Source organism: Nerophis ophidion, linkage group LG09 (assembly GCF_033978795.1).
Source record: "Nerophis ophidion isolate RoL-2023_Sa linkage group LG09, RoL_Noph_v1.0, whole genome shotgun sequence".
Taxonomy (NCBI): domain Eukaryota; kingdom Metazoa; phylum Chordata; class Actinopteri; order Syngnathiformes; family Syngnathidae; genus Nerophis; species Nerophis ophidion.
This window is the reverse complement of record NC_084619.1, coordinates 42,183,461-42,206,244: the sequence shown is the minus strand read 5'-3', so window position 1 is coordinate 42,206,244 and position 22,784 is coordinate 42,183,461. Positions and strand designations below refer to the sequence as shown.

At 38.3% G+C, this 22,784-nt stretch overlaps 1 protein-coding gene across 1 annotated transcript in view; it reads left to right on the top strand.

Moving 5' to 3' along the window:
* Positions 1-22,784, top strand: part of ctu2 (cytosolic thiouridylase subunit 2 homolog (S. pombe)) — a 70,043-nt gene that overhangs the window by 32,279 nt on the left and 14,980 nt on the right. The window contains exons 10-15 of the mRNA XM_061911000.1: positions 2,742-2,833; positions 2,917-3,014; positions 4,109-4,204; positions 4,743-4,815; positions 21,181-21,247; positions 22,479-22,537. Of these exons, the coding sequence (XP_061766984.1) occupies positions 2,742-2,833; positions 2,917-3,014; positions 4,109-4,204; positions 4,743-4,815; positions 21,181-21,247; positions 22,479-22,537 (485 nt within the window). The remainder of the gene's footprint in view (positions 1-2,741; positions 2,834-2,916; positions 3,015-4,108; positions 4,205-4,742; positions 4,816-21,180; positions 21,248-22,478; positions 22,538-22,784) is intronic.

Sequence of the window (22,784 nt, the reverse complement as noted above, 5' to 3'; positions counted from 1 at the left end):
GAGTCGATTTCAGTAAGTGCCTTCTTTTATCTATCCTCTTGTTGTGGGGCAGACTGGCTTGTACATGCACATGAATGCCTGCTCTGGCCATTTCTAATACAAAGTAGCATTTATTTCGAACTTGTGTCTGTCAGTAGCCTCGCTATGGAAGTGCTAAAAACTACAAGATGGCTGAAGGGGAGTAGACGCAGCCAATCAGGGCTTGGCCCGAAGAAGGCATTTGGCGTTCTGCGCAGCCACCGACGCGAAGCTAGAATTTTTGGGAAGTGCATTCAAGGCTTACCGCAAAGTACACAGGGGTAGGGGGAAAGACAGCATCTATTACTCAAGTTACGTGACACGAGATTATTAACCAGGAATTAAGCTTGACTCAAGGTTAAATGCGTTTTGTAGCCGCTTAAATACATTTGTGGAGGTGCCCTGCACACTTAGATCGCTGCTCTTGCGCCGACTGCAGCCACTTGAATTTGATATGCCTCCATACCAAACCAAAGTCTCAGTACCAAACAAATTAATTACAATTACATGCACCGTTACACCTCTACTTTTTATGTTATGGAACTCATATTTTCAAACCAAATGTCATATTTTCAAACCAAATGTCGTCTCCTGGGTTGAATATGTACTTTATATGGTATTTAAATTATGCTGTTTTTAACAACTCCGAGTTCTAAAAATGTTTTTAAAATATATTCTTTATGGCCAAACACTACATTCAGCCATAAAACCAGAGTGTGTAGTTTAGAGTTAAAACTACAGGAAAAAGCATGCATAAATAATAAATACGGAGTCCTGATCAAAATTTTAAGACGAGTTGAAAAATTGCAAGGATTTACATTTTGCACTGTTGTATGTTAGGAAGGTTCTAAGTTGACCTTCAAACACTACAACAAGCAGTCAGTGTTATTAGGTAATTGTGGCAAGAGCTGATCACATCGATCAAACTCAAATTAATCCCGATAATTGAGCCAAATGATATAATCACCCAATGACCATTTCTTCTTTGAAAATATAGTCCATCCCACCTTGCATGTCAAGATGCTGAATAAACAGCATGATTATTACATAGGTGTGCCTTAGGCTGGTCAGAATAAAATGCCACTCTGAAATGTGCTGTTTTAGTGCGTCTGCCTCACAATACGAAGGTCCTGCAGTCCTGGGTTCAATCCAAGGCTCAGGATCTTTCTGTGTGGAGTTTGCATGTTCTTTCCGTGAATGCGTGGGTTCCCTCCGGGTACTCCGACTTCCTCCCACTTCCAAAGACATGCACCTGGGGATAGATTGATTGGCAACACTAAATTGGCCCTAGTGTGTGAATGTGAGTGTGAATGTTGTCTGTCTATCTGTGTTGTCCAGGGTGCACGCTGCCTTCCGCCCGATTGTAGCTGAGATAGGCGCCAGCGCCCCCCGTGACGCCAAAAGGGAATAAGCGGTGGAAAATGGAAGGATGGATGGATGGATAGTTTATAAACTGTGAAAAGAAATGCAACAATGCAATATTCAGTGTTGACAGCTAGATTTTTTGTGGACATGTTCCATAAATATTGATGTTACAGATTTCTTTTTTTGTGAAGAAATGTTTAGAATCAAGTTCATGAATCCAGATGGATCTCTGTTACAATCCCCAAAAAGGGCACTTTAAGTTGATGATTACTTCTATGTGTAGAAATCTTAATTTATAATTGAATCACTTGTTTATTTTTCAACAAGTTTTTAGTTATTTTTATATCTTTTTTTCCAAATAGTTCAAGAAAGACCAATACAAATGAGCAATATTTTGCACTGTTATACAATTCAATAAATCAGAAACTGATGACATAGTGCTGTAATTTACTTTTTTAACTCTTTTTTTCAACCAAAAATGCTTTGCTCTGATTAGGGGGTACTTGAATTAAATGTTCACAGGGGGTACATCACTGAAAAAAGGTTGAGAACCACTGGGCTAAGGCACACTTGTGCAATAATCATGCTGCTTAATCAGCATCTTGATTTGCCACACCTGTGAGGTAGGATGGATTATCTTGAAAAAGAAGTGCTCACTAACACACCAATTTAGACAGATTTGTGAACAATATTTGAGAGGAATAGGTATTTTGTGTACCGTGTTTTTCGGAGTATAAGTCGCACCTGCCGAAAATGCATAATGAAGAAGGGAAAAAACATATATACGTCGCACTGAAGTATAAGTCGCATTTTTGGGGAAATTTATTTGATAAAACCCAACACCAAGAATATACATTTGAAAGGCAATTTAAAATAAAGAATAATGGACAACAGGCGGAATAAGTGTACGTTATATGATGCATAAATAACCAACTGAGAAGGTGACTGGTATGTTAACATAACATATTATGGTAAGAGTCATTCAAATACCTATAACATATAGAACACGCTATACGTTTAGCAAACAATCTGTTACTCCTAATTGCTAAATCCGATGAAATCTTATACGTCTACTCTCTTACGTTAATGAGATAAATAATATTATTTGATATTTTACAGTAATGTTTTAATAATTTCACACATAAGTCGCTCCTGAATATAAGTCGCACCCCCGGCCAAACTCTGAAAACAACTGCGATTTATAGTCCTAAAAATACGGTATATAGTAAAAGTTTAGAACATCGAGTTCAACTCATGAAACTTGGGATCAAAATCAGTGTTGCGTTTATATTTTTGTTCAGTATATGTGCACATATAATATGCATACATCTGCTAATGCACTGCATCTTGTCTGACAGTCGAAAGAAAAGTCCAGTCTCCAGCATTTGACAGAGAGCTTTGTCAATAAGCTGCAAGTAGATTTTCCTTCTACTGTCAGCACCATCTACAGGTTAGTAGTGTTGATGTTGATTTTTGTAATGATTGAAAATATGCCTAGTATGTCAAATTGATGGATCATGCTCTATCCTGAAGAACAAGTGAAAAGCTGCAAACAGCTTGTAAGAATTCATCTTCTGTGGACCATTGTGAAAGATGTCTGCTCTGTATGTGTTCTCTTGATACTGCATTTGGTAAGTTTTCCTATATTATTTCATTGATTACATAGTGCACTCTTGTGTAGGGATGTGTACCGGTTCCTAATTGTGGTGGTCCAGGAAGACTGGTAAGATTCTGGACTACTGATACTGTTATCGGTAGTCTCCAAAGTTTTGGGTAAACACACTAATAAGAGTCAGTGTCAGTTTGAAGTGACCGTCACTTCGGCGCTCTTCATCAACCGAACTGTTCTCTAAGCAATCCATTAATCCACAGGCCAATATTAACCCACTCAAAATGGGGTAAATTTGAAATAATCACTAGGTATTTATATAACACACTGACACATACTGTATACGTCAGTGGCTGTCAACTCTGGCTTCCGGTCGGTCACTCAAATAGGTTTGTGTGCAACATAAACAAACAATTTAAATTGCTATAAAATTCACACACACCTAACATGCTAATTGATTGATTTATATTATATATTTGATATGAGATGTAATGTTTAAGGTTTTTATTTAAAAATTAATACATGTATAATTTTTGGATAGATCTATGTATCTATTGCTAAAATGTCAGGATTGGTGTTATTCCAAAATACTTTATAATTTATTAAAAATTTAAAAAGAATTGGAGACGTGTCGCGAGTTAGATTAAAGATGCTGGCTGGTTTCATCCATAGTCACACACTTTATTGACGTCACCATTTTCTACTCAGCACCCCGAAGAAGGATGTGTGTACAAAAGGAGACAACCGAATGCCCAAACTGAAAAAGTGAACATGCTAACTCCGAAGGTGTATTCAGTTGACACTTGATGGAATTGGAAGTCTTGAGTATGTACTGGGAGTCTTAGAGTGTGGTTTGGTTTAGACTTGCATAATTCTGCTCTATTTTCCTGAGAGTTTTGTCATATTTTTGGTCAAATTTTGCAGTTTTTCCAACATTAAGGTTGTACTGTATTTCAAACCTCACTTCCGAGATGCAGAAATAGTGCATTCTCTCTGTTTTGTTGTTTGTTGGACCATATTCCTTTTAGAATGCCATCAAACTCTGTAATCTGTAACAGAAAAATTAATAAATGAATATTCTTGATCCTTACTTCAATCTTCTCTCACTCTATTTAGAGCCAGCTTCAGCCTTTCAGGCCACGATTCTGTCAGATCACCTCTCTCAGAACAAATCTGTTGGCGCTAACAGTGGCTTTCAAAGACAAAATCCAGGTACATTACACTTTTGATGGTTGTTGAGCAATATACTGAAGAGAAAACTCAGGTACACTACATGTTTTATAGTCCTTTCTGTCTTTCTGTTAGTACAATACAGTGCAAATGGGAATATTTTACACATCGTTGCAAATGCTGTTGTACCATAATAATCGTGACGTGGCTCAGATGATAGAGTGGACGTTCCAGCAACTTAAGGGTTTCTGGTTCGAATTAAGTTTCCGCCAACCTAGTCACTGCCATTGTGTCCTTGGGAAAGACACTTCACCCACGTTGCGCCTGATGGGTCGTGGTTAGCGCCTCGCATGGCAGCTTCGCATGGCAGTTTCCGCCATCAGGATGAATGTGTTTGTAAATGAGTGAATGTGATGTATTATGTAAAAAGCTATAAGTATCTTGTGGGTATAGTACAGTGCTATATGAATACGGAGCATTTAGCATTTATTTTGTTAAAATATCATAAAAAATGTTCATCATTTAACATCTCTGATTAATACATGGTTTTATTGAAATGTAATTGTTTATTCCATTGCAGGTAGCTGCTGCAAAGACACAGGACAGTGTTGTGCAACAACCTTTGAAGACAGAAGCTGCTCTTATGGTCAAAGGTATGCTTTCAATTGTTTATATCAATCAAACATTGAGGTCCATTGTGTACAGTCGTACTACTAAAAGTAAACACTGCAAAAACTGCAAATACTAAAATGATGGAATAGCTACAATTGCTTTTTAAATTGATTTTGAATGCTTGTATTTAAGCCTATAAAAGTTAACGCGATAATGAATTAACGCTAATTTCCTTTAATGGCATAATTTTTCAATGCACGATTATTTTGCGTGTGTCATGTGTGACCGTCGGCCCACCAGTCAAAAAAATAATAATTCACCCCTGCTGCAAACACAGAGCAAAATTGGACAAAGAACAGTGACACTTAACACACATCAACACTGCTCAACATTCTCAGTCTGCTCACTCATCCAAACTTCCTCAGGTACCGCTTACGTCACACCCAATGGCACTTCCACTTAAAAGCGCGCACACACAAATCACGGGTACTAAACTGTTTGTGTTTGAGAGTGTGTGTGTTGTGTCTATGTGTAAAATTTATTTGTGTCCCTTTTGTGTGGAGCTGTTTCAAAAAGCATTATGTTTGATAAACATATATTTGCATAAATCTCAGATATTATTGTCAAGTCCCATGCTGATAGTATTAAATGTATTTAAAGGGGAAACTGCATTTTTTTGAGAATTTTGCCTATTGCTCACAATTATTATGAGAGACAAGAACACACATCTAAAAATGCAAGCTGCTCCGACATTTGCTACGAAGGATCGTGTCAGAGCCATCAAAGCAAATATGCCAAAGTACTGTGTGAATGAACCAAAGTAATGTGTAAATAATGTGAATAACTACTTGAACCATATGTGGCTGTTAAGTGAACACTAGTAAGGTTGTAAATATTGTATACGGTAGGCTAACCCATGTGGTTCCTGTGGATGTGTACACAAGTTGTAATTACTGTAGTAACTAAATAACATAGTGACTGAAACAGACACTGTGATTCATTTGCATGAATGGGGTATGTATTTCTGTTCACTCTGGGGACGGCGTGGCGCAGTGGGATAGTGGCCGTGCGCAACCCGAGGGTCCCTTGTTCAATCCCCACCTAGTACCAACCTCGTCACGCTGTGTGTCCTGAGAAAGACACTTCACCCTTGCTCCTGATGGGTGCTGGTTAGCGCCTTGCATGGCAGCTCCCTCCATCAGTGTGTGAATGTGTGTGTGAATGGGTAAATGTGGAAGTAGTGTCAAAGCGCTTTGAGTACCTTGAAGGTAGAAAAGCGCTATACAAGTACAACCCATTCACTCCGTTGATAATTTTTTAATTCTTTAAACACTAAAACATCTTTAAATGGTGCTTTTTTTTTTTTTTGCTAATTTTTGCTAGTTCAATTGCTGAAAACCAGGAGCTTCGGAAGTGGTTGCCCTCCATGTCCCCTTACCCTGGACCTGCGGCTCCCATACCCCAAGCTTATTTATAGTCTTTTTCATTAGGTTCAGATCACATGCCTGCGAGTGAGTAACTATTACGTTGGTCATGATACATGCAGCACGTCATTCGTGTTATTATAACTACAGTACATACACCGTCAAGCTAGCTGTGTACAAACAAAACATTGAATGTGGGCTAATACTTTACAGATCCTGCAATATGATTTTTCATATTTTTCAGTCAGTACATATTGGTGTTCTATTGCATTGTGTTGTGCATTACAAACTCATCACAATTACGTGATTAACACTGAACCTGCATATGCCTATTGTAACGCTCAATTAAACACAGAGAACATCCCTAAACTGTCGTTAACACGAAAGAAGGGCTGTGCAATATGGACCTAAACTAATATCTCAATATTGTTTGGCCCATAAATTAACTCATACATGGGTAACTAAATATCTCCACCATGCCTCGACTTAAAATCTTCAGGACTTGTGAGGACCCAATAACAGGTACCAACAACTAACAAAATTAGGTTTTGTATAACAGGATCTCAATTTAAGAGATGTTTTGAGATAATAAAAAAGAAAAGGTTTTAAAAAATATTTTTTAAAGTCAGATATAATCTCAAATTTTCTTAAAAAACAACATTTAGCTATGTTCAAAAGCTAACAACAATAACATAAAAGAACAAAATGTAAGGTAACGTGCCCTGGTTTCAGAGTACACGTTTAAACATCAGCAGCAACATGAAAATAATTGACCTATAACAATGGTGTTTTCGATAGGTAAACATTATTATAGGACGTACTCACAAATATTTTACCCAATAACACCAACCTGCCAACTGCTTCATGATAATGTGTGACAGGCTGTGTTCTGAAAATTACTTTTAAAAAGTAATTTATTAGAGTAATTTGTTACTTTACCAAAAAAGTGATTGAATTACAAGCGCAATTACTCTTTAATAAATAAATAAATTACTAGAGAAAAATCCCTATTTACACATGTGCGAGTTTTCAAATCGCAGATCTATTTTTAGTCGCATTTGCGAGTAAATCTGTCGCATCGAACAATCCTTATTCGAGTGTTGACGTAGGAGCTAGCTTATCAGTGGCCTTGTGGTTAGAGTGTCTGCCCTAAGTTCGGTAGTTCGTGAGTTCAAACCCTTGGCCAAGTCATACCAAAGACTATAAAAATGGGACCCTTTGCCTCCCTGCTGGCGCTCAGAATCAAGGGTTGGAAATAAGGGTTAAATCAACAAAAATGGTGTGGTGGAGGGTCCGAAACTTAAACAGCAAACAAAGTGAATTTAGTACAAAGTTTTATTTACCCATAATCAAAAAGTACAAAGTTGGATTGAATTGCCCATGCAGACAGACAACGTCTTCCGGAGGCGTTGGATGAATCGAAAATCATGCAAATCACACATATTTGTCTACTGGCCTTTTATATGTTTCCCTCATGTGTCAAGGTCCCGTTGTTTTGGACCTGTTTGTTCTGCAACATCCTTGAATCCCTTAGTCATAATAGACAATCAAAACATTTTGTAGAATGGTCAGACCGACCACAATTTCAACTTTAACCCACATATGCTTTTCCAGTGGTTCAGAATAGAAAAAAAGAAACGAGCAGACATTCTTTTACTTTCGTGTCCTTCTTAATGCTTTTTGACAGACTTTGTTTTAGGACTTCGCCGGACACTAAATATGGTACAAAAGGTCAGAAATTCCACTACATACCCCCTTCCAGGGTTCTAGAACCCTGGACCATACCGATTTCTGACCTAGGCTACTTACTTAAAATCTCTACCGCAGATAGAGGCGAAAACCCCAATGTTGTTATGCGGGGCGAAAATTCCTCTATGACCCTCACTGAGCGATCGCTGTTATCAGCCTGCAGTAAAACCATTTCACAGAACACAATTAGTGGCCTCCCCTTTGATTTAGTAAAATGGAATAACAGAATACTTTGATCATGAACATCATTGAACTTAATTAGATAAATATATATATGTATATGCTTATTCAGATTTATTTCACATTAAGGATCAATCAAAATCCATTTAAAAATTAGTATAGACTTATGACTGTAAGCTGTTGCAGAATTCTTTCTCCTGCATTTGCAATGAATGTAGTTACCAACATGATTATGTGATTGATTTTGAACAAAAACTGAATTTCGTATGAGTCCATGCTCGATTAGTGCTCGTGTAGATTCCTTGGTGGTGCCTCAGGCTGGTGGCCTGCCGATACCTCGTTGGGCCCTTGGCTGCCTTGGTGGAGAAGGAGATCCACTCAAACAGTCCGGCTCTGTCTTTCTTTGGGGTGTGTGGCTCTGTCCACTGGACAGACTGTGCAGTGGCATATGTGTATATGCTGGCCGCTATGGGGAAGGCTGAGAGGGAGTTGGAGCTGTTGGTGTTCAAGCCCAGGTCCTCGGCTTGCTTCAAGGCCTCCTCGCCGTTTGGTACTCCCGACACTTCCTTCCACAGCTGCTGGAGGTCCGACGGACACATCGTGGCTGGCAACCTTAGTCGTTTTCGTCATCGCTGGCAAGGTGTTTTCTCTTCTCTGAGGTTCCTCCCTGTCAGGCCTCGGGAACAGGTCTGGGATCCGACTTTGACCCTGACCCTCTCGGTGGGTGGAAGGGAATCTGGAGTGGCAGCCTGTCATCCTCGAACCTGCACAGAGGAACTAACACAAATTCTGCATCTTTTTTATTTCATAAATACCTTTTTGGTCTCACGTTGATTCCTCCTTCCGAGGGGGCTGCTGTTCCTGGGAAGGGCCGATCTGTATGTAGCTTACAGGGTGAAAGATTCAAAAGCGCAAAAACAGTTGTATTCAGGGACATTCGAATGATCATTAACACTAATGGCAACATGTCAATCAAATTTAATTTGGTCTGTGCACAGATTTAAGCCAATTTGTTTTGATGTTCTGGTTCATCCTTTTCAACATTACCTTGGGACTGAGGATGAACCTATTTTCTAGTCCGAGAGCCTTTTCGACCAAGGCTTAATGAGTTTTTATTTTTAAATGGTTGCCGTTGTTTAACCTAATCTCTTTGGGGAAACCATGTCGGGGTATTAGATCATTTACAAAACATTTAATTACTGACTTTGCATCCTCCTTTGAGGTTGGGGTTGCCTCCGCCAACCACTGTAATTATCAATGAAATAAAAACCTTGACGCGCTCAAACATGACACAATCCAAACTCAATCCAAACTCACCTCTCTGTCCCTGAAGAAGGGACAGTGTTAGTCGTAGTAGTAGTAGTAGTGGTGGTAGTAGTAGTAGCGCTTTCAGAAACATCCAAGAAAAAGAAAAGGCAGCTGATAGTCAAAAGCAGAGGCGGAGAGCAGGTCATGTTTGAGGTCAGTGTTTGCTATTGCAATAGTAATTTCATATTTTACAACACATAGTGAATTATCATGGCCTCAATAATTCCCTAAGTAGTTTATTTAATTTAGTCTTTATATGATAGGACAATGCACAGAAACATTGTTCAAAAACAGATATGTTCTGTACCAGATTATATCTAAATAGCTACTTTCCAGTCCCTGGCTACTTAAATTAAAGGAATATAAAAATCCTGCAATAAAATAATGACACAAATTAATCATAATTAATAATGTATATATGTTATTAATAATTAATCAATAAATAATCATACTATAGTATGTAATCAAATTAAGAAAAGTCATAAAATGCCCTTTCATTGACACATACTTAAAGGCCTACTGAAATAAAATGTTCTTTTTCAAACGGGAATAGCAGGTCTATTCTATGTGTCATACTTGATCATTTCGCGATATTGCCAAATTTTTGCGGAAATGATTTAGTAGAGAACATCCACGATAAAGTTCGCAACTGGAGAAAAGCCCTGCCTCTACCGGAAGTCGCAGAAGATGATGTCACATGTTGATGGCTCCTTACATTTTCACATTGTTTCTAATGGGAGCCTCCAACAAAAACAGCTATTCGGACCAAGAAAACGACAATTTCCACATTAATTTGAGCGAGGATGAAAGATTTGTGTTTGAGGATATTGATAGCGACAGACTAGAGAAAAAAAAAACAAGTAAAAAAAAAAAACGCTATTGCATTGGGGCGGATTCAGATGTTTTTAGACACATTTACTGGGATAATTCTGGGAAATCCCTTATCTTTCTATTGTGTTGCTAGTGTTTTAGTGAGTTTAATAGTACCTGATAGTCGGAGGGGTGTGTCCACGGGTGTGTTGACGTGCAGTGTCTCAGGGAAGTCGACGGCAGTTATGGACGGCACAAGCTCAGCTGATCCCCGGTAAGAAGCGACTTTTTACCACAATTTTCTCACCGAAACCTGCTGGTTACATTCGGTTGTGATCCGTGTTCGCTGTGATCAATAGTAAAATTTCACCACCGTGAATTTTAAACAAGAAATCACCGTGTTTGTGTGGCTACAGGCTAAAGCTTCCCAACTCCATCTTTGTACTTTGACTTCTCCAATATTAAATGAACAAATTGCAAAAGATTCAGCAACACAGATGTCCAAAATACTGTGTAATTATGCGGTTAAAGCAGACAACTTTTAACTGTGTGTGTGCGCAGCACTCATATTTCCTAACAGCCCGTGACGTCAAGTGTACACGTCATCATTACGCAACATTTTCAAGAAAAAACTCCCGGGAAATTTAAAATTGCAATTTAGTAAACTAAAAAGGCCGTATTGGCATGTGTTGCAATTTTAATATTTCATCATTGATATATAAATTATCATACGATCCGTATTTAGACCTGTTTTAATTGCTCTTTTGAGAGCTGAGTCCCGATTTTTCATTAGAATCCAAAATTGTTTCATTAATCCAAGGTATTTTTATTTTAGCACTTTTCTTTCTGGGTTTCGTCTTTGATTTTTGTATCCAATGAAATTCTAGTAGGGCTGCTTATCATTTGTGTCATGGAGAAGCAATTTATAATATCCTTAAGTTTCTTTCTACTTGACTTATTTAACCAGTCCAGTTTAACGTCCCCCATAACGTTCAACTCTTTCATACTGTGCTGTTTGAGGATGACTGAAAATGAATTGAGAAAAATGTCTTTAGCTGTGGGTGGTCAATATACTACAATTACCTTGAAATACATTTCTGAGGAAAATGTGATTTTAATTCCAACACACTCAAGATGATCTACTGGGAGTGTTATTTGTTCACTTTAAATGTTTTCCCTTACATCAATCAATCAATCAATGTTTACTTATACAGCCCTAAATCACTAGTGTCTCAAAGGGCTGCACAAACCACTACGACATCCTCGGTAGGCCCACATAAGGGCAAGGAAGACTCACACCCAGTGGGACATCGGTGACAATAATGACCCAGTGGGACGTCGGTGACAATGATGACTATGAGAACCTTGGAGAGGAGGAAAGCAATGGATGTCGAGCGGGTCTAACATGATACTGTGAAAGTTCAATCCATAATGGATCCAACACAGTCGCGAGAGTCCAGTCCAAAGCGGATCCAACACAGCAGCGAGAGTCCCGTTCACAGCGGAGCCAGCAGGAAACCATCCCAAGTGGAGGCGGATCAGCAGCGCAGAGATGTCCCCAGCCGATACACAGGCAAGCAGTACATGGCCACCGGATCGGACCGGACCCCCTCCATAAATCATAACTCCTCCCCCCTTTGTCACTTGATCTTTTTTTTTTCTATTTTTTTTTTTTGTAATCTTGTACCCCGGTACATTAATTAGAAGAAAAGCTGTTGCAGGTTTTACCCATGTCTCCGATAGAAAAAGGTACCCCAGATTAGAGTCTGACAGTAATTGCTGGATTTGTTCAGTATGGTTCCTGTTGTAGAAAGTTTAATGATGCGAACACATTTGTTTACTGAATACTTTCTATCAGACTTCTGTCTGTAAGCAACTTTGTGTATGTAATAAGCAACTATAATTATTTGATATGCTTAAATGTGTTGTTTTAGCTCAGCAGTTGTATAGCTGCTAGCTCCTCGTAGCCTACAGCAGGAGTGTCCAAATTGCAGCCCATAGCTATGTTTTTAACAGACAACCGAAACAATTGAAAATGTGGTATTTGGGTGTTGGTTCAATCAGCGGCAGCTACGGCCTTTTTTATTATTGGACCTAAGTCTTTGGCTTCGTAGGCGGGACAGAGAGCAAAGAAACAATGTGGGACAGCATTTGTGTCCATCTTATACTATGCTAGTTATTGCAAAGATATGTCAACATGAGCAGCCACACCTTGAGCTCCTATGTATATTTATATATATATATATATATATATATATATATATATATATATATATATATAAAGGAGTCAAAAGCCTCCTGGTATGAGTCGTCTAACTGGTGATCATAACATATGGCGGGTCGGGTGGCGGTACACACACAAACAGCTCAGCCAGCCAGGGTTTTCACTGATAGAACAGTTGCAGCAGGAGTTGGGGTACTCAGCAGGTGTCAGCCATTTCTGGTGCTCCAAGCTGTGGTATGAGCTCATGCTCATGGAGGAGCCTTGGTTGTGGTGTTGCAGCTTGGTGGTTGTACCATCAGGTAACACCAGGAAGGTCCCCTTCTGTGCGATAGTAAATGTCGGGGTACAGTTTGTAAAGTAGGTCATCACCAAGCAGGCACAGTGTGTGTAGGTCGACCATGAAGGGGTGCTTCAGTGTGTGTCCAGCAATTTGAACCAGAAGTGGTTTGGTGACACGTAACATTCTTGTGACCTGAGCGAAGCCTTCGACCTTCAAAAGGGAAGCACACAGTTTCTTTAGTACCTCTGCATTCAGAGATGAGTGGGTGGCACCGGTGTCAATCACGAACTGATAACATTGTCCGTTGACACTTATGTCTGTATTTTCTGCTGGGGTTTCTGCTGCGGGCGCCCTCCGCCACGCCTTCGTGTTTGTCTGGCGGCATGACGGGACCTTTCCCGCTCGGAAATGTTGAGACAGTCCTGAACCCAGTGACCAGGTTGGTCACAGGCAAAACAGTTTCCACCCCGGACTGGCCTTGAAGCACCGCGTTGTCCACCACCCGAGTCCACCTGTCTGGTCTCACATCTGTTGAGGATTCTCTTCTCCACCTGCTGGAACTCAAAAGGAAGGTCACCCACTGCCGAATATACTTAAGCTGATTTTTGACCTTTCTGTTCTTTTGACATTTTTGCTTCAGTGATTTGTAAATTAAGGAGTTGTTTCCTTTTTACTCGTACAGCCTCGTCGTCGTCCTCTTGCTTAGTCCAATTCTGGATATCACGTTTAAAATCACAGCACTAATTGTCCCATTAAATGTTAAATAAATATTAAATCAACTAAAGATTATCTATAAGTTAATGAGACTATCAAACGTCTATAGCTAACCGAAAGCTGTTGAGATTTGGTGTGCCTCCTTATTATGACATTATCGTATCTTAGCTCACCACCTAGATCCATGGTGTAATGCAATGTCTGAATGAAAATAAAATACTCCAACTTAAAAAAATTGGAATACACTTTAAAGTTAAACAACTTAAAACTTACTTTCATTATATTCATTTTCAAACTCATCTCCACCACAGCAGACATTTTCCTCACATCCTATCTCAATACCCCCATAAATTGTAAAACTATGGCAAAAGAGGTGTTTCGCAACAGTGGTTAAATAGTTATTTAAGTAATAGATCTCAATATTTGGAAATTAATAAGACTAAATCACAGCCAAAAAGTGTAACTCCTGGGGTTCCACAAGCCTTGTTATTGGGACCTAAGTTATTTATACCTAATTTAAATATTTGTTCAGTATTTAATACATCAAAACTTATTACGTTTGCAATGATACAAATGTATATTGTTCAGGAGAAGACTTGAAACTGCATATTGAATATAAAAAGGGAAATATATCCAAATCTATTGCTGTTCTGTATAAAGTAAGACACATACTGAGTAAGAAATGTCTCCATATGTTATGTTATTCTTTTATTTTTCCAAATTTAACATATTGTTTTGGGGAAATGTTTATGGAACAAATATAGACCCAATACTTAAACTTAAAAATAAATAATTAGAATAATACACAAAGCGTGCTGCTATGAACATACCAATCCATTATTTATAAGTTCTAATATGCTAAAATGGTCAGATATATTGTTTTATAAAAACAATGGAAATTATGTTTCGAGTAAAGAAAAACAGCCCTTCCAGCTTGTATTCTTAGCTTATTTTTACTCTAAGAGGAGATAACTATATTTTACGGGGATATTGTTTTCTGAAATAGGTTAAGTAAGAACAACTATAAAATACAAATGTATTTCAGCTTTAGGAGTTAACAACCAACCAAACGAACAAACAAACTTGCAGCGAACAACCATCAACTGCATACGCTGACACATGAATACCATTTACGAATACCTTAATTTGTCACTTTCTTACCTTTTCTTCAACTTGCTTTTTCCTTTACAAACCACATCTTGTATCCATCTTTTCCTTATACTTCACACAATGTTTCTATTTCTATTCTCCTCTCCTAGAAACCATACAGGTAAGGTTATAACCATCCATTCTCTTCATATTCCCTTCAAACCTCTCCTGCTTTCTCTCTCTCTCTCTCTCTCTCTCTCTCTCTCTCTCTCTCTCTCTCTCTCTCTCTCTCTCACAATAAAAACTTACATGTAATACATCCATTTTTCAATTTATCTCTGTAAAAACACATCAATCCAAAATAAATCAGTCTTATAAAATACCACAGGGTCAACAACAATCCAAACACAGAGATCTATAGAGGCAGAAAATAAGTATAAGAAATATAAAAACAAGCTAATTGGTACACTACGAACATCTAAGAGGATACTACAGTCAATTATTAAACAAGAACAGAAACAATATGTAGCAACATGGGGCATCCTAAACAGCATCATTAAAAATGGTGCTAAGAAAGATTACCCCCAGTACTTTCTAGATGGAAATGCAAAAAATGACAATATGGACCAAATAGTTGAACTATTTAATGATTACTTTGTTAATATCAGAAAAAATCTGGAACAAAGAATTCCAAATGCAGATGATGGGTCACTTTCATTACTTCCACAATTCTCCAAAATCATGAAAAAACTCTTCAATAGGCGAATAGATAAATTTATCAACAAAAGTGAGACGCTCGTGGAGAACCAATTTGGATTCAGAGCAAATATCTCAACTCCAATAGCATTAATCAAATAAACAGAGGAAATTACCAATGCAATAGACTGTAAAGAATGTGCGGCCGCAGTGTTAATGGATTTAACAAACACATTTGACATAATTAATCATGATATTTTAATACAAAACTGGAACGATATGGTATCAGGTAAGAAGGTAAGAAGCTATTTTACCAACAGGAAGCAATATGTGAAGATGGGTGAAAATATGTCAACACGGCTAGATATATCTTGTGGTGTACCCCAGGGATCAATACTGGGACCAAGACTGTTTAATCTTTATACAAACAACATTTGTAAAATTACAAAGGACTCCAAGTCAGTTCTATTTGCAGACGACACAACCGCTCTCTGTTCAGGAGAGAACACACGGGAGATAATACAAACAATAACAGAAGAAATGAACAAACCAAAAATGGTTTGACAAAAACATACTATCTTTGAATCTTAGCAAAACTAAAACAATGCTACTTGGTAACAGTAGAAAAGAGCACCAGACACGAACACAAATAGACGGAGTAGATATTGAAAGGGTAAAAGAAGCCAGACTTTTAGGCGTATTAATAGATGACAAAATGAACTGGAAATCGCATATACAAAACATACAACATAAGGTGGTAGAAACATTTCAATAATGATTTTCTCTTCTGCTCGCTTAGGTTACCATATCTGAGGTATTGTGCAGAAATATGGGGAAACAACTACAAATGTGCGCTACATTCATCAACTGTGTTACAAAAAAGATCAATTAGAATAAAACATAATGTTTGATACAGAGAACATTCAAACCCTTTATTTAATGAGTCAAAAATATTAAAGTTTGGTGATTTGGTAAAATTGCAAACAGCTAAAATGATGTACAAAGCAAATTATAACTTGCTACCAGAGAATGTACAACAATTCTTCTCAACTAAAGAGGAGAAATATTACCTTAGAGGAAAATCTAATTTAAAACATTGGTATGCACGTACAACACTCAAAACATTAAGCACATCAGTATGTGTAATTAAATTATGGAATGGATTAAGTAAAGTAGTTAAACATTGTACTGATATGATCCAGTTTATGAGGCCATTCAAATTAATAGTGCTTACAAAGTGCAAAGGACTATGAGAAACACTTTCTACCCTATTGAAAATAAGATATTCTTCATCTCAGTATGTTAATAATGACTGAATTAGTTAATTACTAATTACAAAACTGCTGTATTACGCATTCACGGATGTCATTCTGCTATAATACTATAAAAAAGGTCAGTGAATGAATGTATATATTTGTAAACGCTCTGACATGGGAAAGGGTTAGGATTAGATACACTTTGCTTCTTCCTATTCCTTTTCGGACATGATGTAATGTGAAATTATATAAAATTGTCTGATGTATTATGTTGTAAGTATGTTCATGACCAAACCTGTGACTCAGACTCCATGATTCACACAGGTGTGACTATAAACGTTGACAATATATGATTAATGCCAGTTACACAGAAAAAAGTTAAAAATGTTTTAGAATAGAAATGTATATTTTATTTTATTGTGATTATTCTTAAAATAATTAAAATGTCAATATATTTAAATACTACATTTACCTTAATCAAATTTAAATTCAAGTTCATCGAATGTACTTATTTAACTTTATTTAATGTATTTGCTATATAAATATTTATTCAAAACTACCCACATTTATTTATTGATATTTAAATGTTTATTTTTTCATATATATTTTGTTTTACTGGAATTAGCAAGCACAAACTACCAGTACACTCTAAAGACTGAGAACAGCCGTTTAAACACACTTAGTAATGCCAAGCTAAATGCTAAACTAGCCTTACTAGGCCTCAGTAAGCTAATTTTTGCTAACCTAGCTCAAACCTCAAGCTATGCTATACTAACAGTGACACACCTCACACGGCCCACATCTAACGTGGAGCACGTCACACAGCCTCGTCACACGCCCTTATTACAAAGACACATCTCTTATCTCAAATGTCTCCTAACAGAGCCTCTTCACGTATTTTCATTTAAACTGTGTGTTATTTCAAACTTTGAACTTGCATACAATAAAAATATATTCGGGAACTGATGGAGGGTAATAGTCAAACAGCTATGTCTTATCTCTCACACCACCTCTTTTTATTACTGTGTCACACTCGCACAACAAAGAACAAATTTAGCCAAGACAGAGAGCCCTTTTCTGTAGTCAAAATCTCAGACCCTTCTTACAAAACTATAATATCGCACAGTCACAATCAATCAATCAATCAATCAATGTTTATTTATATAGCCCCAAATCACAAATGTCTCAAAGGACTGCACAAATCATTACGACTACAACATCCTCGGAAGAACCCACAAAAGGGCAAGGAAAACTCACACCCAGTGGGCAGGGAGAATTCACATTCAGTGGGACGCCAGCGACAATGCTGACTATGAGAAACCTTGGAGAGGACCTCAGATGTGGGCAACCCCCCCCCCTCTAGGGGACCGAAAGCAATGGATGTCGAGCGGGTCTAACATGATACTGTGAAAGTTCAATCCATAGTGGCTCCAAGACAGCAGTGAGAGTCCCGTCCACAGGAAACCATCTCAAGCGGATCAGCAGCGTAGAGATGTCCCCAACCGATACAGGCGAGCGGTCCATCCTGGGTCCCGACGAGCGGTCCATCCTGGGTCTCGACTCTGGACAGCCAGTACTTCATCCATGGTCATCGGACCGGACCCCCTCCACAAGGGAGGGGGGGACATAGGAGAAAGAAAAGAAGCGGCAGATCAACTGGTCTAAAAAGGAGGTCTATTTAAAGGCTAGAGTATACAGATGAGTTTTAAGATGAGACTTAAATGCTTCTACTGAGGTAGCATCTCGAACTGTTACCGGGAGGGCATTCCAGAGTACTGGAGCCCGAACGGAAAACGCTCTATAGCCCGCAGACTTTTTTTGAGCTCTAGGAATCACTAATAAGCCGGAGTCTTTTGAACGCAGATTTCTTGCCGGGACATACGGTACAATACAATCGGCAAGATAGGCTGGAGCTAGACCGTGTAGTATTTTATACGTAAGTAGTAAAACCAATCACACCCACACAGTTAACCGGGCGGAATCACCAACCCAATTAAAAACAACCTCAATAGTCAACTATTTTTCTCACCCAGAAGCACAGCTGTATTATATCAGACCTTAATAATAATAAACAACATTTCTCATTCCCTCTGAGCTGGACGAAATGGCTCGGGAGGGAGAAGTCTGGGCTTCTCTGCTTAGGCTGCTGCCCCCGCGACCTGACCTCCGATAAGCGGAAGAAGATAAATGGGATGGATGGATCATTCACTCATATGCTTTCTGAACATAAACTTTGTCTATCTTCTCATAAACACACACATTTTGGATAATTTCCAAACTTTTACAGATTGGCAGGGATGGGAGAAAAAGCGTGATCTGCTCGCAGCGCCAAAGGGTGTGGGAGTAATGATTATCTTTCAAGCAAAGGAAATAAAACAGATCAGACCCGCAGGTGCATACAGAATTGTTATTAAAATGCGCATATATATAAATGTACCAACAAAAACTGAATCACTCCACATCCAACACACTTTTCAACATTCACCAATATACACACACATTAAGAAAATGCAACCCACCCCATGTCCGGACAAATATAAACAATTATGCACGCATGCTTTTTGTGGAACGGCCGTCTCTTCTAAACGCAGCTATTTTGCTCATAATGCGGGAATGATCCCGCCTAGCGGAGCAAACTCTACGTTACCTCCCTGACCAACACGCACACAGCCTAAAGCTCCATAGAGTCACTGGACATCACCCGCCGACTCTACAGTCACGTGTATGGTCAGCTCCAAATAGTTTCACCAAGTTTCAGCAAAGCTCTACCGTATGAAGCCCGATCTCCATCCGTCTAACTGCAGCCCACTAATCAGAACGTTGTGACAAACATCAGCTCAGTCTCCCTTCTATCGGAGTCACGGAAAAGGTCACTAAAAATTAGGCTTTTTTTACCGCTGCAGCTCCACAAAGACAGATGTGTCGCACCTTCACAAACGTAACAATTTTTTATATGGTCAAATGTACCGCCAGCTAGTTAAAAATGCGTACCTGCAGAAGAAGACTCCCTCTACCGACAACGCCAGAGAGGGGAAGAGGTTAAAAAATATATTTGCCTCGAATCGTTTGTGCAAAACACTCCTGAACCACCACAATTCTATTAACAATCCCCTTTATTGTTAAAACAAGAAATCACAAGTTTTCAGACAAACACACAGACAATATAATTACATACAAAACAAACCAATCCAACCATAATATACCGCATTCCAAGTTGTTTTTAGAAAACCTGCTACACCTAGCTTTTTTATCAAAAACAGGTTTAGCAATTAGTCTTACCAATCCCGATCATCTCCAGACAGACAGCTTTTACACTTTAAGCAAAATTGCTTACCTTTAGATGCGCACGTGCAAACCTCTGTCTGCCTGAGAGAGAGACCGGGAGCGGATGTCGACCTGCAGCGTTCTAGACCATCCTGCCAACAACGCCAATTTTATGTGGTGGAGGGTCCAAAGCTTAAACAGCAAACAAAGTGAATTTAGTACAAAGTTTTATTTACCCATAATCAAAAAGAAAAAAGTTGGATTGAATTGCCCATGCAGGCAGACAACGTCCTCCGGAGGCGTTGGATGAATCGAGAATCATGCGAGTCACACATAATATTGGTCTACTGGCCTTTTATATGTTTCCCTCATATGTCAAGGTCACGTTGTTTTGGACCTGTTTTTTCTCTAACATCCTTGAATCCCTTAGTCATAATAGACAATCAAAACATTTTGTAGAATGGTCAGACCGACCACAATTTCAACTTTAACCCACATATGCTCTTCCAGTGTTTCAGAAAAGAAAAAAAGAAACTAGCAGACATTCTTTTACTTTCATGTCCTTCTTAATGCTTTTCGACAGACTTTCTTTTCGGACTTCGACAGACGCAAAATATGTGGTACAAAAGGTCAGAAATTCCACTACAATGGTTCCCGGGCGCAGCAGCCACTTCAGCTCACTGCTCCCCTCACCTACCAGGGAGTGAGGGTGATGGGTCAAATTCAGAGGATAATCGCACCACACCTAGTGTGTGTGTGACAATCATTGGTACTTTACTAAACTCTTGTCGTAGCTCGCTTCCATCTAATTCCGTACCACGGCGATGTTTTAGTACACCAGAAAAACGATTCCTCAGTGTTCGCTCTTACAATAACAATGTTGCTACAGTTTGGTCATTTTACAGGTTACAGAATGTAAATTAAGTATATTTGGCGGTTTTTGGATGCATTTTTAAAGTGATTTAGAGGCAGAATGGTGTTGCTCCCTTTAGCTGCATTGCTAGCCACCTAGAACGAGCCAATTTTTACATGTTAGAATGCAAAATAAAAAACTTTTGTGTTGTTGTCCCTTGTAAGTGTTGTCAACGATAGGCAAAATTCCCAAAAAGTGCAGATTACCTTTAAAAATGATATCTGCTATTAATAACATTTGATATTTAATTATTAATGCCGCGTGTATTAAGTGTGTTAAACTATTTCAAATGTTATTGACTTGTTGGTTCATTGCAAACGTTGCAAATATTCTTTACTTGGACACTGAAACAGTTTAATTCAATTGTTTGTATCTGTTTGGTAGTTTTTCTATCAAAATAAACATTTCATTTTAAAAATACATTTGTATTGTTCATTTCTGTTGTAAAGTGTCTTATAAAAGCGTTTTATTAATCCAAAGAATGATTTTTCTATTACAGACTTGCAGACGCAACAGATTTGAGGAGATGGTTGTGTTACAGCTGTCAGTTGACTGTCAAAGATATGGTAGGTTACACACAAGCTAAACCTTGGGCGGTGTGGCTCAGATGCTAGAACAGTTATCCAGAAAATCAAGGGTTGCTGGTACAAATCCAGCTTGCGCCATCCTTTTTACTGCCGTTTTTTGTTTGGGCAAGACACTTCTCCCGCCTTGCTCCCAGTGCCATTCGCACTGTTGCATCAATGAATGTTTGGTGGGGGTTGCAGAAACCGTTAGTGCATAGTCTGCGTAGTCCAGTGGTCCTCAAATTATTATTATTTTTTTTATCTGTCCTGTCCAGCCGCTCAGGCAAATCATATTGTTCATTTAGATATACTCATATGTGCTGTAAAGATTTACTTTACAAAAGAGAAGTTTGGGCCACTTCTTTTATTGCCTTATTTGTATTTGACTTTTTAATGTTTAGCTATATTCAGTGTTTGGACAAGAGGGGGACAAGAAAACAACAAAATATATATATATGTATACACATGTACCCACACATACAGACACAAATAGATAGCCCGGCCAAATTCTTGTAACCCAATGTGGCCCTCGAGTCAAAAGGTTTGGGTAACCCCTAGTATGGTCAGTCAGCTGTGGCCACAAATATATTTTACTACCAGCTATGTGTGAATTATCTATCCATTATTATTATTATTACTATTATTATTATTATTAGATGTATTTTCACCAATGTGTGGATGTGGAGAAAATGAATGATAGCATCCCAGTTCTCACTCTAAAGCACTTTGAGTGTCTAAAAAAGCTCCAAATTAATCTAATACATCATCAACCTAAGCATTATTTCCATAGTCCAACATTTACATTCATACGCTGTAAAATAGTGTTGCAAATCATATTGCGAGCCACAGGTTCGATGGTAAACGATTACAAAAATCCTTTGGAGACTTCCTGTGGCATATCTGCACTAGATATGCGAGATATCTGAAGCATGACTTTTTTTTAAATAAAGTGCTGTGGTTTACTTGTGTTTTTTACAGCAGTTAATATTAATAGTTTTGTGTCTGGCAGAGACATTAATTTTGTAAAATTATGTAATTATTAATTATGATGTTGAATACTTGCCACAATCTTCTCTGAGAAGCAGTTTGTTCTGAGAAAGCTTTTAATCCTGTAATGACCAATAATAAAAGCACAGTTGTAATTGTGGTTTAGAACATTTGTATGCGACTGTAGTGCAGTATGCAGAAATATTACTAATAAGCCGATTCAATCTTCTCCTTTTTTTTCAAGTCATCTGTGGACGTTCTTCCTCAATGCATCTTGTCGGAGGCTCAGAGGAGGCAGAGGAGGTAAATGTTTTGCTACCGATTATTGCTGACTGTGTACTCATTGTCAAATCATATATTACAGCTAAAGATTACATTTATAAGTTTCACTGTTTATACATGACAAAGTACAATATAGTCTTAGTGGTTCATAATGGTGATCTCCATGAGCTTCCGCAATAGTAGTAACAACAATAGGGAAGGCATTCATATGGCCCCATTCTTAGGTGGAGCTCGCCTCAGAGGGAGAAGGGCATTAATTATTTTGCAA